Source organism: Martes martes, assembly GCF_963455335.1.
Source record: "Martes martes genome assembly, chromosome: 1".
Classification (NCBI taxonomy): Eukaryota; Metazoa; Chordata; class Mammalia; order Carnivora; family Mustelidae; genus Martes; species Martes martes.
The window spans coordinates 151,077,583-151,096,325 of NC_137888.1; the positions used below are offsets into that span (position 1 = coordinate 151,077,583).

Below are 18,743 nucleotides of genomic sequence, written 5' to 3' on the forward strand. Positions count from 1 at the left end.
TTGGGTGGGGGGCAGGGGGTGTAAGAGGAGACCTAGTGGGGGAGGGTCAGACTTTCACTACTACCCAAAAGAGGTCACTCTTCCCATCAGTCCTCCTGGGGGTTAGAGGGGGCCACCTGGGGAAGAGTAAAGAGGCACTCACACAACGTATGAGATCTATATGGGATCTGTAATTCTACACTCCTTCCCAGCAGTAATGAGGAGACCCTCCCCACCTTGGGTGTCAGTGAAGGGCAAGTAAGAGAATCTGGATTTCTATACCCATCTGGCACTGCCCCAGCTCTTCCCCTACCAGAGCAGACTCAGAGGAGACCAGCTAAACGGGTTTAAATTAAGTTCCAGAGTCTCATAATATCCAAAATGTCCAGGCTTCTACTGAAAGTCACTAGACATACCAAAAACCAGGAAAATCTCAAAATAAGTAAAAAAAGATAATAAATGTTAGCATCACAATGACAGAGATGTTAGAATTATCTGACAGATTTGAAAGTAGCTGTCATACATACATTGCTTCAACGAGCAATTACAAACAAGACTGAAACAAACAAGAAAACAAAATCTCAGGAAGGAAACAGAATATCTCAGGAAAGAAATAGAGGATATAAAGATCCAAATGGGAATTTTAGAACTGAAAAATACAATAGCTGAAATTAAAAACTCAATTCAACAGCAGAATGGAGGGGACAGAGGGAAGAGTCAATGAACTTGAGATAGAACAACAGAAATTACTCAGTCTGAGTGAGAGAGAGAAATCACCTGAAAAAAGAAATGAACAGAGCCTCAGGCGCTTATGGGACCATAAGAAAAGATCTAATATGGAGTCACTGGAGTCCCAGAAGGAGAGGAGGGAGTGGAGAAAGAGGATATGGCTGAAAAAATACTCAAAGAAATAGTGGCTGAAAACTTCCCAAATCTGGCAAAAGATAAACCTGTAAATTCAAGAAACTGGGAAAATCCCAAACAGGATAAACCTGAAGAAATCTACACCAAGAAATAAAGTCAAACTTCTAGAAACTACACACACTATCCTGCAACTTGCTTTGCTTTTTTTTTTTTTTTTCCCTTTGTGATGTAGTAGTCAGCTTTTGCTAGGTTATGCTATAATAACAAATGATCCCCAAATCATTGTGACTTAAACAATAAATGTTTCTCCCTCATGTTACATGTCTAGTTGATGTGTCTTCACTATCCCAGGGCCCAGGCTGAAGAAGCAACCACATTTCAAACTCATGGCAGAGGTCAAGTGCAATAACTGACCTACACAAGGGCTCTTAAAACTGCTGCTCACATGTGGCATATACCATGTCCACTCAAAACCCACAGACCACAGTCACACGGCCACACTCAGTGCTGGTGGAGAAATGCACTGTACCAACTCTGAGAGGAGGTACTATAAAGTCAGATGACAAAGTATGTGAAGACTTGGAAACAGTCATCCAATCCTCTCACTGGATCATAAATATTAATTTCCTTCCTGACTGCCCATAAAATACACTCAGCTTCCTCCCAAAGGCATCCCAAAAGTCTCATCCAATCATTGCATCAGACATTATGGCCAGGATCTCAGGATCCACACCAGACCTTGTGTCAACATCTCCTGGAGACCTATGAGTGAAAAAGACAAATCATCTGTCTACCCACTCTCAACGGATAGTAGTGAGAGAGCAAGAGGGACAGGGAAACACGAAATAGTCCCCATTTAAAAGGGGAAGGCTGCCTAATCCAGGTGTGAGGTAACCAAGAGGCAGTCTTCCTGCAGCGGGGGAATGAGTAAGTGGGGAAGTATAAGATATGTACCCATAGCTGCATTGTAGGCTGATTTAGGGGAACATATTTGGATTTTAAAATGGCTGTACCGTTTACTGTGTCATTGAGGAAAGGTATACATAGGTTCAGTTTGAACACTTTTAAAGAAAATAACAACAAAACCTGACTAAAGAGAACGTCAAATCAAGGCCCAAGAAATTGTTACTACTATAGAAACAAATGGCTCGAGGATGGAAGGAAAGCCACTTGCTGCCTTGCCTGAACCTCCACTGCATCCAACCCCCCACACTACCATGGAGAGTGTGCTCTAGGCACTGCCATTTCATCTTTGATACTTCCAATTTGGGTGAAGCCCAGTTTTGAAATGTACTATTCTAAGACTGTACAAATTCAGAATGTTCCCCCATGCATCACGTCTTTAGAATGTTGGGGGAAGTGATGCCAGACAAATGGGGCACACAGTTATGTAAAATGTGTCTACTTGTTTGGAAACCAAAGGCTGTTGAGAGAAAGACAGGTTGGTCCTGGACTGTTTCTTTCACGTGTGCTTACAGTATGAACAGGAAGATCACCTTGGAGTACTAAATGAAAGTGACTAACTACACCTGAACTAAATGTTCAACAGGAGAAAAAGGGATTAAACAATGATGTATCCATTGAATAAAATATGCAGCAATTAGAAATAGTTTCAAAGAAACTTTAATGGCCCTGAATGTAGATAGATATATAAATGTAGGCATGTATACACACACACACGGCCTGTGCTTCCATACATCCATTGACACCTTAGAAAAATAGTCATGATTAAAGACACACACACACAAAAATAATAATAAAAATAAGAATAGAAATAAAGGCACCAAAGTAGTAATGGTGGTATTTTCTTTTCTTTTAAAGATTTTATTTATTTATTTGACAGAGAGAGATCACAAGTAGGCAGAGAGGCAGGCAGAGAGAGAGAGAGGGAAGCAGGCTCCCCGCCGAGCAGAGAGCCCAATGCAGGACTCGATCCCAGGACCCTGAGATCCTGACCTGAGCCGAAGGCAGCGGCCACCCAGGTGCCCCATGGTGGTGTTTTCTTGGTGGGGGAATCTGGAAGATTATTTTATCTTTTTAAAATGTATTCTCCAAATTGTCCACAATGAACCTAAATTTTTCAGAATCAGAAAGAAAATATAATGAAAAGTTCTTTGCTGTTTAAAGAAATTTCAGTCCCAACACATTATTTTCTCCTTCAGCCTCAGACCCCTGCTTGCTATGGAGGATTAAGGAAGCTACAAGGAAGCCATCCCCATCCTCTGCGCCCTGCACCAAGAGAAAGGCATAAGCGTGCTTCTAGCATCTGTGCCCTTCTTTCTCCACAGGCAGTTTTTCTGGCCAGTGAATTTTTGTAAGAAGAGAAGGAAACACACAACAGAAAAATCATAAATGATGTTCCAGTCCTTTAATTTATAAATGCCTAATTCAAAAATTTTCAAGTTGTTACAGATTGTGTCCCCCCAAAATTCAGGTTAAAACCTATGCCCCAGTTTGATGGTGTTTGGAAGTGGGGCCTCTGGGAGGTGATCAGGTCATGAAGGTGGAGCCCTCATGAATGGGATAAATGCCCTTATAAAAGAGGCCAGGGAAACCACCCTCCTGCCTTCCTTCCATGAGGCCAGAGGGAAAAGCCATCTACGAACTAGGAAGTGGGCCCTCACCAGACACCAAATATGCCAGTGCCACGATCTTGGACTTCTCAGACCATGGACCTGTGAGAAATAAATGTTCAATGTTTATAAGCCACCCCGTTTGTGGTATTCTTGTTATAGCAGCGTGAACAGATTAAGATAGACATCAACATAAAGGTAGTTGTCTACCAAGATTCACATGCATCTGACCTGAACAAAGTGGGTATAAAACTAATTCCTAGAGCTACAAGTGAAATTTATACCAAAAACTTGCGAATGTAACATCTTTCTAGCATCTGACACATTTCAAAGTGAAATGCTAGTGTCCTGGCAATAAATTTACTCCATCAACCTTTTCGTGTGCTGCAGTCATGAGGTCTTGGAGAAAGCCTTGGGTTCAGAGCCCCAGGGTCAGTATTTAAGTGTAGGGATCACAGCTCTCTCTCTGCAGCCTTGGGCTGACCCTCAGCCATCACAAACCTCCTTCTTTGTCTGCAAGTAACAATCCGAGTAGAGGGCAAAGTACTCAGCAGTCTGTATTCTATGATGCAAACACATACTGTAAGTATTTCTGGAAAACTCTCATTTCCTCAGGCATCAATCAGGGACAGTTATAGGGGGGTTTTCAAGAAAAAGTCCCAGGTGGGTCTGAGACCCTGGGTTCAATGTAAGACTTGAAACTTCTTGCTGAAACAAGTCATTGAGAAAATATCATCATTCTTAATCAAGGCGAACTGAATTTGTTGTACTTTCTTCTGAAAGAGAGGCTATAAGCCTGCACTGAGGAAAAACAAGCAACCCCTGATTTAACCAATGAGCACCCTTCCCCAAATTCGATGTTTAAGATCCAGCTTGTTCACTTCCTCAAGGGTTGGCAAACCAAAGCCTGTGAGCCAAATCCAGCCTGCCACCTGCTTTTATAAATGAAGTTTTACTGAAACATGGCTATGGTCATTAATTTATATATTACCTAGGATTGTATTTGTACTCCAGTGACGGGGTGGGAGCGGGGGGAGCGTGGCTTGTGGCCTAGACTGTTTGGCCTATAAAGCAAATACTATCTGACTCTGACCCTTTCTAGGAAAAGTGTGCTGACCCCCAACACACTTTTCAATATACTTAGCTCCATAACCGCATTAGTAGCAAGTTGTATATAACTTTTACAGGAGTCCACAATTTCTACCTTAGGAAAAGATGTATTAAAAAGGTAAGAAGTCATGACTGTTGTCAGAAACCCTCTGGTGACACAAAATTTTGCCCCTTAAGTGAATCCTGATTTAAAAAAAGGGGGGTGGGTAAGAAGACGCCCTCCCCTTGCTAAAACAGTAGTCCTCAAAGGAATCAGCTGTGGGTTAGCTAGGAAGACCCACTGGTCATTACGCCTCTGAACTGCCCATTCTTTATCACACTATAAGATACACCAGCAATGCGAAGGTCCACATTGTCTGGATAATTGAGATCCCACCTTGAGGCAGAGGTTAGGTATACCCACATACTGAGTACTGTGTTTGCCAGAATATGAAGTGTGTGTGAAACCCTCTGAACAGTTCCCATCTCTTCCTGTCCAAGAGATGCTGTCTCATTAAGTTTAAAAAGAATCAAAGTATGGTCTACTCCAGAGACAGGAGGCATCCCCAAGTTGGCAGACTCCTGAAACACACATCATGAAGTATTTTTTGTTTCCATACTTCTTCTAACTTGGTCATGCTAATTTTGAACATAAAAAATCTTTCCAAATGGTTAGGGTTTAGCAATCTTGATAAACAGTTCCTCAAAATATTCACCCAGATAGAACATTATTTCTTACCTATTTTGTAGATTCCAACACAGTAAAAAAGCACAATAAGCAAGTTTTATATAGTAAATAAACTTTATTTATCTGTTCTTCCAAGATGACATTGCCAACAGTCACAGATCTGCATACAATACAGTATGCATACAATACAATATTGACTATTTACAATTTACAGTAGTATTTTTTCCTCTGAAAAATATAAGTACAAAAGCTAAGTAAACAATGAGGTACTGCTGTTTGGATTTATCACATGTATAGCTTAAAGAACTAGTCTTTAGCAAATATTCAACAAATCAATCTGGAAAAAATACTCAATTAAATGTTCTAATTTATCAGAAAAAATCTACTAAGTTTCACCTCAAAATGTATTGCACAAGTCTTTAAGAAGAAATCACCCTAAAAATAAATAAGAAAAGCAAGCAGTTCTTTAAAAAGAGGGACAAAAAGAATGGAAAAAAGGAACATTAAATGAGCCCATAAGTCAGGTTGAGTTATTCAAAATATCTTTTAAACAACATAAAACTCCTCCCAACAAAAAAGAAAAAAACTATCACCATTTCTCCACTGATATAATCGATCTGAAAGGCATTCTGCAATATATCTGCAGGCCAATGTCAGGTTTCTCTTGGTCTTTGGCTCTGTAACGGGCCCTGAATAACAGCTTGCGTTTCTCAAAGAGGCAAACACAGACAGTGCTCCATGCCTGCCCCACACCACCATCCTGTTTCTTCAAGACGACGATCGGAGCCATGACTGGAAAAGAAGAAGGGAAAAAGGATAAAGAAAAAAAAATTTTAAGCCAACTTTTTGGAAGATTGGTTTTTTTCAAGTTAAAATAAAATTATATTCTATGGTCTAGGGATTAAAGTAGAAATATTCTCTATATCTTAAATCCAAAAAAGAAAACCTAAAAATTAATGTTCCTCTGACCTATAGATCCTACAGATCAGCGATCCTGAAAGACAGGACATTTCAGTGACATCTGGAATTGCCACCTTTCACATGTCCTGAAGACTACTGGTCATAGCTGGAGAAGCCAGGAGTATGTGTGCTGACTTGGCAGTACCTCACAAGGACGTGGCTATTCAGATTTAAACAGGATAGAGAGTTCTTTCCTTTTCTCTAATGTGCTGGTTTTTCTACATATTGCAATTCTCCCAGGATGAAATGCATGGCAGCAAAGGAGAAACAGCATTTTGGTGTAAAAAAGCTATACCTCATCAGAAATTAACAAACTCAATTTTAAAAACCTGAAAATGCTAAGAGAAATGATGCTAATGAATGATTCTTAACAAGGTTTCTCTGATTAAAATGCTAAAAGCCAGTAGCCAGATTAATTTAAAATGCCACAAAGATAAATTACTAAATAAAATTAATAGAAACTTTTAATACATATTTAGTGGAAAGAAAAAGTTTTAAAGTCTGAAGGTCTTTACAATTTATAAGTGAAAAATATAATCCACTGATATTCATGATGTACACCCAATAGTGTATTATTTATAAAACTTGCTCAATAATCGTGTTGGTCCTGGAAACCTAGAGAAGATGAGAGAAAGATCTTCTGTCATATTTAAGTTTCTGTGTCAGTTATTATTTTGAAACCTTAGCTTGTACTGTTGTGGGAAAAGACATTCATGCATGATTCAATAATGCTGCACAATGTCAATGTCATGAAAAACCAAAAAAAAAAAAAAAAAAAAGGCTGGGAGAACTTTTCTAGTTTAAAAGAAACTAGAAAAACATGACAATGACACGCAATGTGCAATCTCTGAGTGGATCCTGGAATTTAAAAAATTAACAAAGACATTATTTGAAAAACTGGAAAAATGTGAATATTTACTAATATTAGGTAACAGTATTATGTTAATATTAAATTTCCTGAGAGTGGTTAATTGTATTGTTGAGTTTGTAGGAAAATGCCCTTGTTCTTAAAGATATTTGCTAAAGTATTTATTTTGCAAGTTTGCAAGTAATTGTCAAATGCTTGCAAGCACAAGTGTTTGCAAGCAATGGTCAAGTGTTAAGAGGGGGAAGATATATATGTAGAAAGAGCAAGAGCGAGAAAACAAGTGAGGAAATCTTGCAAAAGGTTAAGAATTGGTGAATATAGGTGAAGGGTATATATGTGTCCACTGCACCATTTTTAAAAATCTTATGTTTGAAATTTTTCAAAATAAAAGTTGAAGAGAAAATCAATTAATCAATTGATAAAATGCTACATAGTACACACTTCCAGTGATAAATGATAGTACTTAAATGATACAAAGACAAACATGATGCAGTATTTATAATACCATGAAAAAAGGGAAATTTAAGGGACTTACAAGACTAAAGATAGTTCTAGATAAGCACTAAGGCAGGTTAACTGATATACACTAAAATCAAAATGAGACTCAAATGCAGTCATAAATGATTTTTAAAGCTAAAAGATTAAAAAAGAAAAACTGTATATTTGGCATTTTAAACCTTGATACCATTAGCTGAGTCCTAGCCGAATTAAGAGTCACAGAGAATATTTATCTTAATTCAAATAAGCTCTATTAACTGCAATCCAACTTATTTCTCATTTGTAAAAATAGTGGCAAAGTCAGAGGTAAAGATGTACCCTAAATGTTAGGGGGTGCCAACTCAAGCCATCATCGTGACTAATACATGGAGCTGATGGCAGGGCTGTTTAAATGGTGAAGACAGTATAGATGCCTTCACTTCCTAATAACAGTATGCTAACTACAAACAGCCACATTCAATCGAAGCAGGCTGCCTAAAGGTTTCCTCGGGACAGAGGAGTCCTTGTTGTACTATATGATCCCAGGAAGTAATAAAACTGCATTTATTTTAAATCAACTTTACTAGTTTTTCATTATTTCAGATTGGCCTTGATAAGTGGGCCTAACAATATTTTAAATTCTGGTTTTGTGAAATATATCGTTTCACCTCTATCTACAAAATGATTTTGCATTTCTCTTTCACAATCTTTATTAATTTAATTACCAAGACCATTCTTGGGGAAAAAAAAACAACAAAAAAGATGATAAGATACATAAATTTTTTTCAATTAATAAAATTTTAAAGAGGAATTTTTAAACTTTCAATTATTATTTAAAGAAGCAAAATTTCCTAAAGTTACATAAAATTACATAACTCTTGCTGGTGGTAGTGATTATTAATCTATATATTATTAATCTATAAAACAGAATTAACAGAAAATACCTGTATTAATCCATGGCATAATCATATATTCATTAAACAAAAGAGCAAAAGAATTCCAGCAAAATGGTTAGTATCATGCAATACATTTGATTTTTGCACAAAAGACATAAGACATTATTCTTCACTCACCACATGCTAACTAAGCACAGACTGATGGTTTACTCAGAAGATACCACTGCGAGGTGAAGTATACTACAAGCCAGGAAGAAAAAAAGCTTATTGGGTTAGTTTTAAGACTTAATATAACACAGAGATTATATGTGTATATGAATTTCAAAGGATTAAACAGAATGTACTTAACATTTTCTCAAATCTCCCCAAATCAAGGGAGCATAGGCTAAATATAAGGAATCTGTAACACCTCCCTCCCATCCTAACTAAATATATAATGTAGCTTTCATTTGCAACTTCACTTTAAAAATTTGAACAATGTAATTAAAGTTACTTCACACTTTAAGTAAATATATAGTAGATTGATTGGGTATGATTATTTGCTTTATAAAAAGATTTCTTTCATAATTCCATTAAAGTACATGTTAAAATTTGATTTATATGATCTCAATTTACCATCAAAAATTTGGGGGAAAATGTTGTTGGGTGTGAATACAGTATGTCTATATGCTGAATTGTCATTCCTAATATTTGTCCGTTTTCTCACTAAATAACCCTCTTGTAATTCAACAGTATATTGTCAGGAATGGTTTTAGGAATGATGACCACCAAAACCGAAATTTCCATTCAAAGGGACCCAATCTCAAACACACTTTTTACTGTACAACCTTCTTAAATTCTTTGTTCTATCTAAAAGTACTAATTAGCTTTCTAGTTAGCTTTAAAATAGCATCAGTAAAAAAAGGGGTTATTTATAAAATGAGTTTGTTTTTAGTGTAACCATCAGAAGAATCATTTTACTTATCTGTTATATTTCATGGTGCAGTTAGTAAGAAGCAGCAAAATCAAAAGACAAACAAGAAAATAATATTTGCAACACACACAACACAATAAGGTCAGTATCCTGTTGAAAAAGTTGCAGAAGTAGGCAAAAAATTTTTATATATATATATATGTATATATTATATATATATATGGATATAGATGCTCCCTGTGTCTGTGCTTGTAAGTATTGAAAAATTGGAAATGGCTTACGTGTCCATCAATGGGAAATTGGTGAAGTAAATTGTAGGACATCCATATAATCATACAATCAGCCAGTAAAAAGAATAAGGTACACGAATTTGTAATGAGGTGGAATAAAATAGAAATATGTTAAGTAAAAAAAAGCAAGCTGTTGCATTCTCCCACTTCTATAAAATACTTGTGATTAAAAATGTAATTATAAATATATATTTATAAATTATAAAAAAAAGCCTGGGGATATTCACCAGACTATTAACAGAGATAATCATAGCATGGTACAGAAAGTGTTGGGAAGCTGAAAACATGAAGGTCTCTCTCTCTCTGTGTAATATGATTCTGAACTGTTTGCAATGTTTTCTTTTGCAATGACCACATATTATGTAATTCGAACAAAATCAAGAGTCAAAACCACTTGAGACAATAAGTACGTACTTTATCTGTACAGTATTTTTCACTTTGCTTCAGTATCTATATGCATCTGTTTCCTGATCCACCTTCCATGCATCTACTGAGCCCACACAATAGCAAAGGTAAGTCTCTTCTGGGATAGAAAACTTCTATATCTAACAATGCTTGAAAACCTCAGATGAATTATTAACTCAGAAGAGATTCTTAAAATTCCAACTGAAGGGAAAAAGTGAGAAACATTTACTTAAGGACAAGACTGGTTGAGGGCAAGGACTGATCAAGAACTTGACGCAACACAAAGGATCAGTGTGAAAGAAAAGCAAAAATGAAGTCAAAATCAAATTTTTTAAAAAATGACAAGAGTGGTGCTCGCTTCGGCAGCACATATAATAAAAAATGACAAGAGTGGATGGGGGGTGAAAATAAGCCAAATCTTCTTCAACAGAAGAGAAAAAAATTTTTTTTCCTTCAATGGAGTCATCAAGAAAATAGCCATCTAGATGAAACATGTCATTCAGTTTGCTAGCATACTAAAAGGAAAAATGCATTTCTAAGAACACTTTTTAAAAGAGATGTCTATATAACAAAAGAACCTATCAATTCCAAGAGATGAGTTAGCACCTGACTGAAAGAAACTTTCTTGATAAAATTATCCTAAATAAAAAAATAGACAAGTCAAAGACTTTTGTATGTACTCTAGCTCCTACCCTGTTACTCAAGCATCTAGTCTACTCTGGCCATCTAAACTGCTTAAACCACCACAAAATGGAGTATCAGGCACAGTAAGCTGAAAAGCTAAGAGAAAGAAAAAGGGTGTTCTCACCAAAAACTGTGTGCATATGGAATGTGAGTTTTCTTTTGAACTTCTGCCTGTTGTACATAAGGCATTTTTTTCCCACTTGAAACAAATCTAAAACTTGAAAATCTACAAATAATTCAGAACTTAAGAGAGAAAGAAACTTAGGAATAGAATAATCCTATAAGCTCATTTCATCGGTGCAGGCCAGAAACATGAAACATGAAAGGGGCTTGCTCAAGGGCTAGCCAGCTAGGCTGGTGAGATGCAGGCTCTCACCACAGCAGTGTTGCTTATGGCTGGCACTCTAAGGCACTGGAATGGACACGGGGACATTTTCTGAGCTGGTATCATTGCTGCGAAATGACCTGACTGTCCTCCTGACATCTTTAATGGCTGCTCTTACACACATTAATATTAACTGACCTTTCTAAGTCTCCTTTTCTAGGAAAGACATTCCACACACACGTATTGCTAGGTGGTGGCTAAGTGATCATCACTGCCCCATCTCAAAAACCCAGGTTAAGCACTAAACTCGGTCTTCCGACAACCCTAATAAGGGGATGTTTGTTTTGTCAAGAAACAGAGGCTCTGAGACTTGTCAGCAAAGGACTAGGATTCCTTCTCTACACATCACAGCCCTCAAATAAGCCAGAATTTAATTATGCTGTACAATTTAATCTTGACAGATAACAATTTCTCATCTATGAAATATAATCTTGAAATTGGGTTAAACTCTGAAACCACTTATTAAGTAATAACTGTTGTTTTCTGTAATGGGGTTTTCAAATACAGAGTGTAAAACTAACTGAGAGGGGAGAGGAGACAGAGTAAAAAGAGGTATATTGAGAAATACCTTATCAGCAGTTACAGAAATTCTTTGATCAATGCCAAAAAGCAAATACATAATCATCTGAGTCACAAAGCAAAGTTTTAGACTGCATTCCTCCTACAACACCCACTAAATAATGCAAACACTGGCGTGGCCGTGCACTGTCAGCACAAAGTGCAGTCCACACTCTCTCTCAAGCATCTCCAAAATTAATAGGTGGGAAGACAGCAATGCAATGTGCTTGGGTTTGTTTTGGTTTACTTTTACCAGCTTTTCAGCCTCCAAAGCTAAAATAACAAAGTACTCAAGGTGCTGATTTTAAATACAATGGAAACTGTACTGCACATTTATAACAAATTACAGAAAACATCCAACTGGAACACACATTTAAAGCTAATGTCACTTAGCAGTTTTTATTTTTTTTTTAAGATTTTATTTATTTATTAGACAGAGAGAGATCACAAGTAGGCACAAAGGCAGGCAGAGAGAGAGAGGGAAGCAGGCTCACCGCTGAGCAGAGAGCCCAATGTGGGACTCGATCCCAGGATCCTGAGATCATGACCTGAGCCGAAGGCAGAGGCTTAACCCACTGAGCCACCCAGGCGCCCACTAAACAGTTTTTAAATGCTCATTTAATAAACTCCTAAAAAAGCCTGTTTTCTATATAGTTAAGAAAGATATCTTATATATTTACATTGAAAATATATAAATATCTTTCTACTGAATATCTTAACTATCTATTATAAGAAGAGAAGTCAATAAATAATTGGGACACCTGAGTGGCTCAGTCGGTTAAGCATCTGCCTCCAGCTCAGGTCATGATCCCAGGGTTCTGGGATCAAGTCTTACATTGGGCTCCCTGCTCAGCAGAGAGCCTGCTTCTCCCTCTCACTCTGCATCCCCTGTGTTTGTGCTCTCTCTCTCTCTCAAATAAATAAATAAAATCTTAAAAAAAAAAAAAAAGAAAAGGAAAACAGAATTCAGTCTGTTTTGCAGTGTTTTATTCTAATCAGCTACAGCTCATTGGACAGGAGTAAAAAGTAAGTTATAATTTCAAGAGACTTGTTCAAAGACAATGGTTCTTACTGCTCATTTCATGAATGGTAGCAATCTTATAGGCTAATATGTTTTTTGGTTCAACTTTCTCAATCAACAACAATCTGAATTTTTCATCAAATGTAAAAACCAACCATGAATCATTCTCAAGTATCAAGAATCTCAAACCAACAAAAGGTGACTCAAATTGATCGATCTACAAGCCATCTTTGGGCCTCACTTCATGCTTATTATACATTATTTCATATTTCCTAAGCATCTATTTTTATTATTTGAATTATATTACTAGACATATCTTTTATTTGTGCATAATGAATGTGTGCTACCTCTTCCCCCTAAAACTAAAGGCTCCCACAAGGTCAACAACAATTCTCTTTCATATCTCCAATTTTCCTATACCTGCCACAACAAACAGAAGAGTAGGTAACTGCTGACTGAATTCATTCATTAAGAAAAAGCTAATGATGGATAAGACTCTGCCTGAAGCAGCAGTAGAAAGAGTGGGACTTTCTTCCTGGGCAGGTCAGCCTCTGGGACAATGGAAGATTATTTCAGGAAGAAATGAACAGTCACCACTTCATCCCTACCTAGAATGAACACCACTTTACCCAGGAATAAAGAGCATAATGTTTTTCAAGATTTCTTTTCAGTCAACCAAAAAAAAAAAAAAAGAATTTCCATCTGCTTTAAAAGGTTTTTCTTTACATGGTTCACTATTTATATATATCAATTCAGTTCATTTCCTTCAAGACAAACCAATCTAAGACTGCATGTGAGTATGGGGTGAAAGGGAATATTTCCCACCATATTGCCAAAGCCATGATAAAATGTAGCCCAACAGTAAGAGAAGAGTTTGCCATACCCCAACATCAAGATGATAAAGAGGCCATGGGAGAATGAACAAAGCTATATTAGATCATTTAAAAATATTTTCTTAAACTGGGCCATAATGACAGAATCGTGGTGACAGGTTCCAATTGCACTGGAGAGTTTTATTTTCACAAAGACACAGCTGTTTTATTCAGTGAGGAGGAAAACTACTCCGAGTAACTACATGGTTTTAGAATTAACGTTTACAATAATTTAAAACAATATTCTATTGACCAAGGGCATACATTATAGTGATATACTTCTTGTAAAAAATATTTGTCACCAGAAATCACTACAGAGATATAACAATGTTTATCAGGCCACTAGCTACAGGGAGGAATGCTTTCCAAAAAATACTTAAATGCTAACCAAAATAATTGCAACTGTCTCAGAAAATATACAAAAGGTATATGATATAATATGCAATGGAGTACTGGGTCAAAAGTCAGGGATGCTGGGATGACTTTAGAGAAAACAAGAAGAGGAGGTCAGGATGTGCCTGAGGCACTGGGATTCCTTCACGACTGGCCCTGCGCAATGCATCAGAGGAGAGAAGCATCATACCTGGCTGGCTCAGTCGGCAGGGATGCAACTTTTTCTTTCTTTATTGTAAGTATGCTCCATGCCCAACACAGGACTTGAACTCATGACTCTGAGATCAAGAGTCACATGCTCTACCAACTGAGCCGGCCAGGTGCTCCAGGATACAATTCTTGATCTCAGGGCTATGAGTTCAAGCCCCACATCGTGCACGGAGCCTAACTTAAAAAGAAAATAAATAAAATGGGCAAATTTAAAAAGAAAGAAAGAAATAGCTGACAGATGCAGGGTGTCTGGACTGGAGAGGAAAAGTCCTCCACTCGGGCTATCCCCAGATTTTTGGTTGAGTTCCATGGGTTAGAAATAGAACAAATTGGTAACCACTATAGGAAGGAAGATTGGGGCTCAAGATAAGCAAGAACTTTTATAAGAGACATACTCTGTCTGTTGAGATAAGATGGGATGCTTCGAGAGGTTTACTGATTTAGTCCTTCTTACTGAAGATATTCAGACATAGACTAACCCATCATAAAGGAGAAAATCTTTGCTTGCTTTAGTGAGGAGAGAGAAGAGAACAGTGGTGCTGGGATCATGAAACAAGAAACGGGAGGATGTGAACGGTGCTGTAGGCTACCAGCAAGACAAGAAAAGGAAGCAGAAAGAGAAAGCTGGGGCAGGCCCTAAGACTTCACAAATTTCACACTCTGCTTAGAATGGATCTTCTTACTGAATTACTGGCCCATGGCAAAAAGTTAGGCATGGGAATAATTCTGCATAATTTATAAAATGTGTATTTGCTTCATTTCAATTACAGCAGACTTCACACAAAGGTTCCTAATTAATTCATTTATTCACAATTCCCTTGCTGGGTATGTCAAAAACTCAAAAATGCTCAAATTCTTCACTCAGAATTACTCTATTTGAAAATAACTAAAGTAGGGAAGAGAGATGTAATCTATAGAACATCAAACATCATGGTGTAAACTGGTTTTAAAAATTATTACTGGAGGGGTGTCTGGGTGGCTCAGTCAGTTAAGCGGCTGCCTTTTGCTCGGGTCATGATCCCAGGGTTCTCAGAACTGAGCCCCGCATTGGGCTCCCTGCTCGACAGGAAGCCTGCTTCTCCCTCTGCCTGCTTCTTCCCCTGCTTGTGCTTGTTCTCGCTCTCTCTCTCTCTCTCTCTGTCAAATAAATAAATAAATAAAATCTTTTAAAAAAATTATTACTGGAGATACCAGAACAAATGTCTTTTCTGTACTTTCCATAAATAGCCCAAGTTCAGGAAATCCCACATACAGCATATAAGGGTGTCAACCTCATACACACTCTTGAAGAAGACTGTTCCTTCCTTGAGGACACCAATTCATATTTGCCCTTGGTTAAACTCTCCTAATGCAGATTCACTCTCACTTTTTAGGCTAGGTACAGTAAAAACTAAACATTTAAAATGTCTTTTACCAACTCAAAGTCTTTACAAAAAGATAGGATAAAGTCGTCTTCTATCTGTAGCCTACTTTTAAAGCTTACCATAAGCCGAGCATCTTCTCTTTCCAAAATTTTCTGAGTCTGATCATCAGGGAACTTCAGTACAGTGGTTATAACCTTTGCCATAGTCTAAAAGAAAAACAACAAGAGATGATCACTAATAGACAATGAAGCTGACGAAGTCTCACCCCATTCTGACATGTTCTGCTGGTGGGATTCTTTAGTGCTCTCAATGGAAGCCACGACCAAAGAAGTATGATGTGAAGGTATTACTCAAGGAAATAGCAGTCAACACTAGAATTTCAATTTAAAAAGACTCCTCACAATGTCTGGGTTGATATTATTTCAAGAAGATGCAATTATAATAGCATGAAGCTATATAAAGTTCTAATGCTCTTGGCCCTTTGTCTTAATTAAGATGAAACTTTATAACTCATTCATTTTATTAGGCTTTTCATTTGTAGAAATCTATCTATTAAGTGACGTATTGCCAAACATATGCTCTAAATAATCAGAATTAGATACTCCTGAGTTCAGCTTTAACTAAATCACATCATATATCTCATAAACATGGGCTACTGCATGAACATGAACATGCTTAGTAGGTATTTTTTACAACATGCAGCACATCAGCCTAATAGAAATACAAATTACATTTTAAATAAACACAAGATGTTTTGTTTGGTAGAAAACATGATGAATCAAAACATTACACATGGTGGCTTGCAAAACAAGATCATAAATTGTGCAGATCTAAATGAATATACCGTAAGTCAGACTGTCACCCAAAAGTTCGTGGAAAATTCTCCTCAAAGGTGGAAATTCCCTATTTTGTATCAAGATGAGATGTTTTGAGGGAGACAGAGAGGAAAGAAGATACCTTATGAAATAAGATACACTCACGAAATAAGTAGGATAACAAAGTTTAGTGCTTACATACAAATTCAGGTGCTAGTGCTCTCCCCTGAGGATTCCCACAGAGGATGGCAGGGTCACCTAGAGAACTCACTCTACACTCTTGGTTCACAGTTAAACAGACTGTGTGTGTGTGTGTGTGTGTGTGTGTGTGAGGAGGCTGGGGACTAGAGAAGGTCACTGAGGAAAAGATGACATAATAGAGTTAACCAAAAATTTTACAAACTCACATCATATATAATGTATAATTATTTCCAGGAAGGAAAGAAATTAATGTTCTTAAAATTCTTATTATGTGCCAAGCCTAGGCAAGGCACTTTAGATACTTCTAATACTTATTTCAACTAGTAGTGTTCATCCACCACAAACCCCATACGCAGCAAGATTTCAGCCCCCTTCCTTCCTTTCATCTTTACCTCTGCCATTTTGAGTTATCAAGAAAATACCAGTTAAAACAACGCAGTTCTTGGAGAATTCCAAAGGCATTTTACAAAACCTTCATCCTTTACATTGCATTGCCTAGATAGAATGGAATCTTCCATGCAAAACCAGTCTAGAAACTAAGCATACATGGCATGAAACGACAAGAGAAATATGAAGTAGTGATTGTTTCAATATTCTTTTCATTAACACTCTGAAGCAATTTTTTAATGGTTTTTGGTATACTGTCTATGTTTTTAGGAATTAATTTCAATAGCTGGTAAGATTCAAAGTACCCAAAAGTCCACTTATATTCACTCTGAAACCACATACATGCACAAACAAACATGTCTACGAGTAAACCCCAAACTGTCACTAGTTGTCTCTTCATGTTTCTAGACAACGTTAATGAGAAACCCACCTCTAAATTCATCAGTGATCCTGAAATTGCAGCAGATTACCCAGTAAAGATTTAAAGCTCTTTCCTGGCTTGCCAGAAAACTTAAACGGAGAAGCCCAGGCTCTCTGCCATACCTTGGGAAAGAACTCAGACTGTCTATTCTATATACAATATCCTCAGGCCCTGGGAAGTAAGGAAAAGTTCAAATGCGCCACCTGGTTTAGAGGTAGCATCTCTTGGCAGGTGTTCTTGAGGGAGGAGCTTTAATAAAGGTTAGGATGAGAAACACTTTCTACTGAAAAGGAAAACAGGCTGAATTTAGCATGGAGGATCAAAACCCAAGAAAAAGAAACTGAAGGCCAGAAGAAAGAAGGGACACTTACTTAGCCTCATACTATAAGAATGTGTGTCCTACATATGGTCTTCTTAAATAAATCATCTGCCTCATAAAATAAGGAACACTGTGTGCAAAAGCAGATGAAGAAACACAGGTGGGATGACATACACATCCTGCGGGATGAGATACAACTGCAGATGAGGATCAAATCACAAAGGCCACAATATACTCTGGCTCACTTGAAAACCACACCCTGGTCTCCAGTTCAAATTCTTTGTTCATGTGTAGAAATTAAGCAAATCAGTAAGAGATACATCTAAAACCAGCTCTGATCTTATCAATCTCTGCTCAAGGGCTAACTGCCCTCCTGCCACCCCCTCCCCCGCATCCCTACAGGTAAAACTCTGAAAACATTCCATGCCTTCCACACTCTGTGCCACTCCAAAAGGAGTCACTTCCACCACAGATCCAGTGTTTCAGTTGGACCAGACTACTTGTCATTCCAAAACCCACACTCAATTTCCTGCCTTGGACCTCTTGTCTAGGCTTTCCCTCCTGTCCTGAGTTCATCTATTAAAACCTAACCAGCCCCACATAACCCCCTCCTGACTTTAAAGCCCAGCAGATACACGTGCTTCTCCACAATGTCCTTCTTGACCTTCCCATGAGTCAACAGTAGAACTCTGTGCCTCTCTTAACAGCCCCAACGACACTCTGGATCATTTTATGCTTAACTGCAAACAGGTCCACTTTCTTACTATATAATAAACTCCTTAAGATTAGGGATGGTGTTAAAAAAAAAACAAAACCTTAGTGATAGTGTCAAATTTCATCTTTCTACCCATCATGGTGATAAACAAAGGGCCACATGTAGCAAGTGCTCAATAAATAAGCAGTAAATTAAGCCGAATAGTATCTATTGCCAATTTTCTATATTTACACCTGTAAAATGTGACAGCACAATGACAGACTAATCATCTGTAGTAACCAGATGCACTGAATGCTGATGATTAAAGACCAGAGAGAGCAATCTGCCACACGGATTCCTGGTCAGGTATTAGAGGGGGCTGCCTGTGCTCCGAAGACACCCCTTCCAGCTGTTTCC

At 37.6% G+C, this 18,743-nt stretch overlaps 1 protein-coding gene across 3 annotated transcripts in view; it reads right to left on the minus strand.

Annotated features, from left to right (window-relative positions):
* Positions 1-5,284: 5,284 nt before the first annotated feature.
* Positions 5,285-18,743, minus strand: part of GOLGA4 (golgin A4) — a 127,643-nt gene continuing 114,184 nt past the window's right edge. For 2 of the 3 annotated variants that reach the window (XM_080807338.1, XM_080807336.1), the window contains 2 exons: positions 15,609-15,695; positions 5,285-5,985 (listed from right to left, as the gene is read on the minus strand). In XM_080807338.1, the coding sequence (XP_080663464.1) occupies positions 5,962-5,985; positions 15,609-15,695 (111 nt within the window). In that variant the 3' untranslated portion in view covers positions 5,285-5,961. Of the gene's footprint in view, positions 5,986-8,571; positions 8,635-15,608; positions 15,696-18,743 lie in introns of all 3 variants that reach the window. The other variant, XM_080807337.1, reaches the window with a different exon arrangement.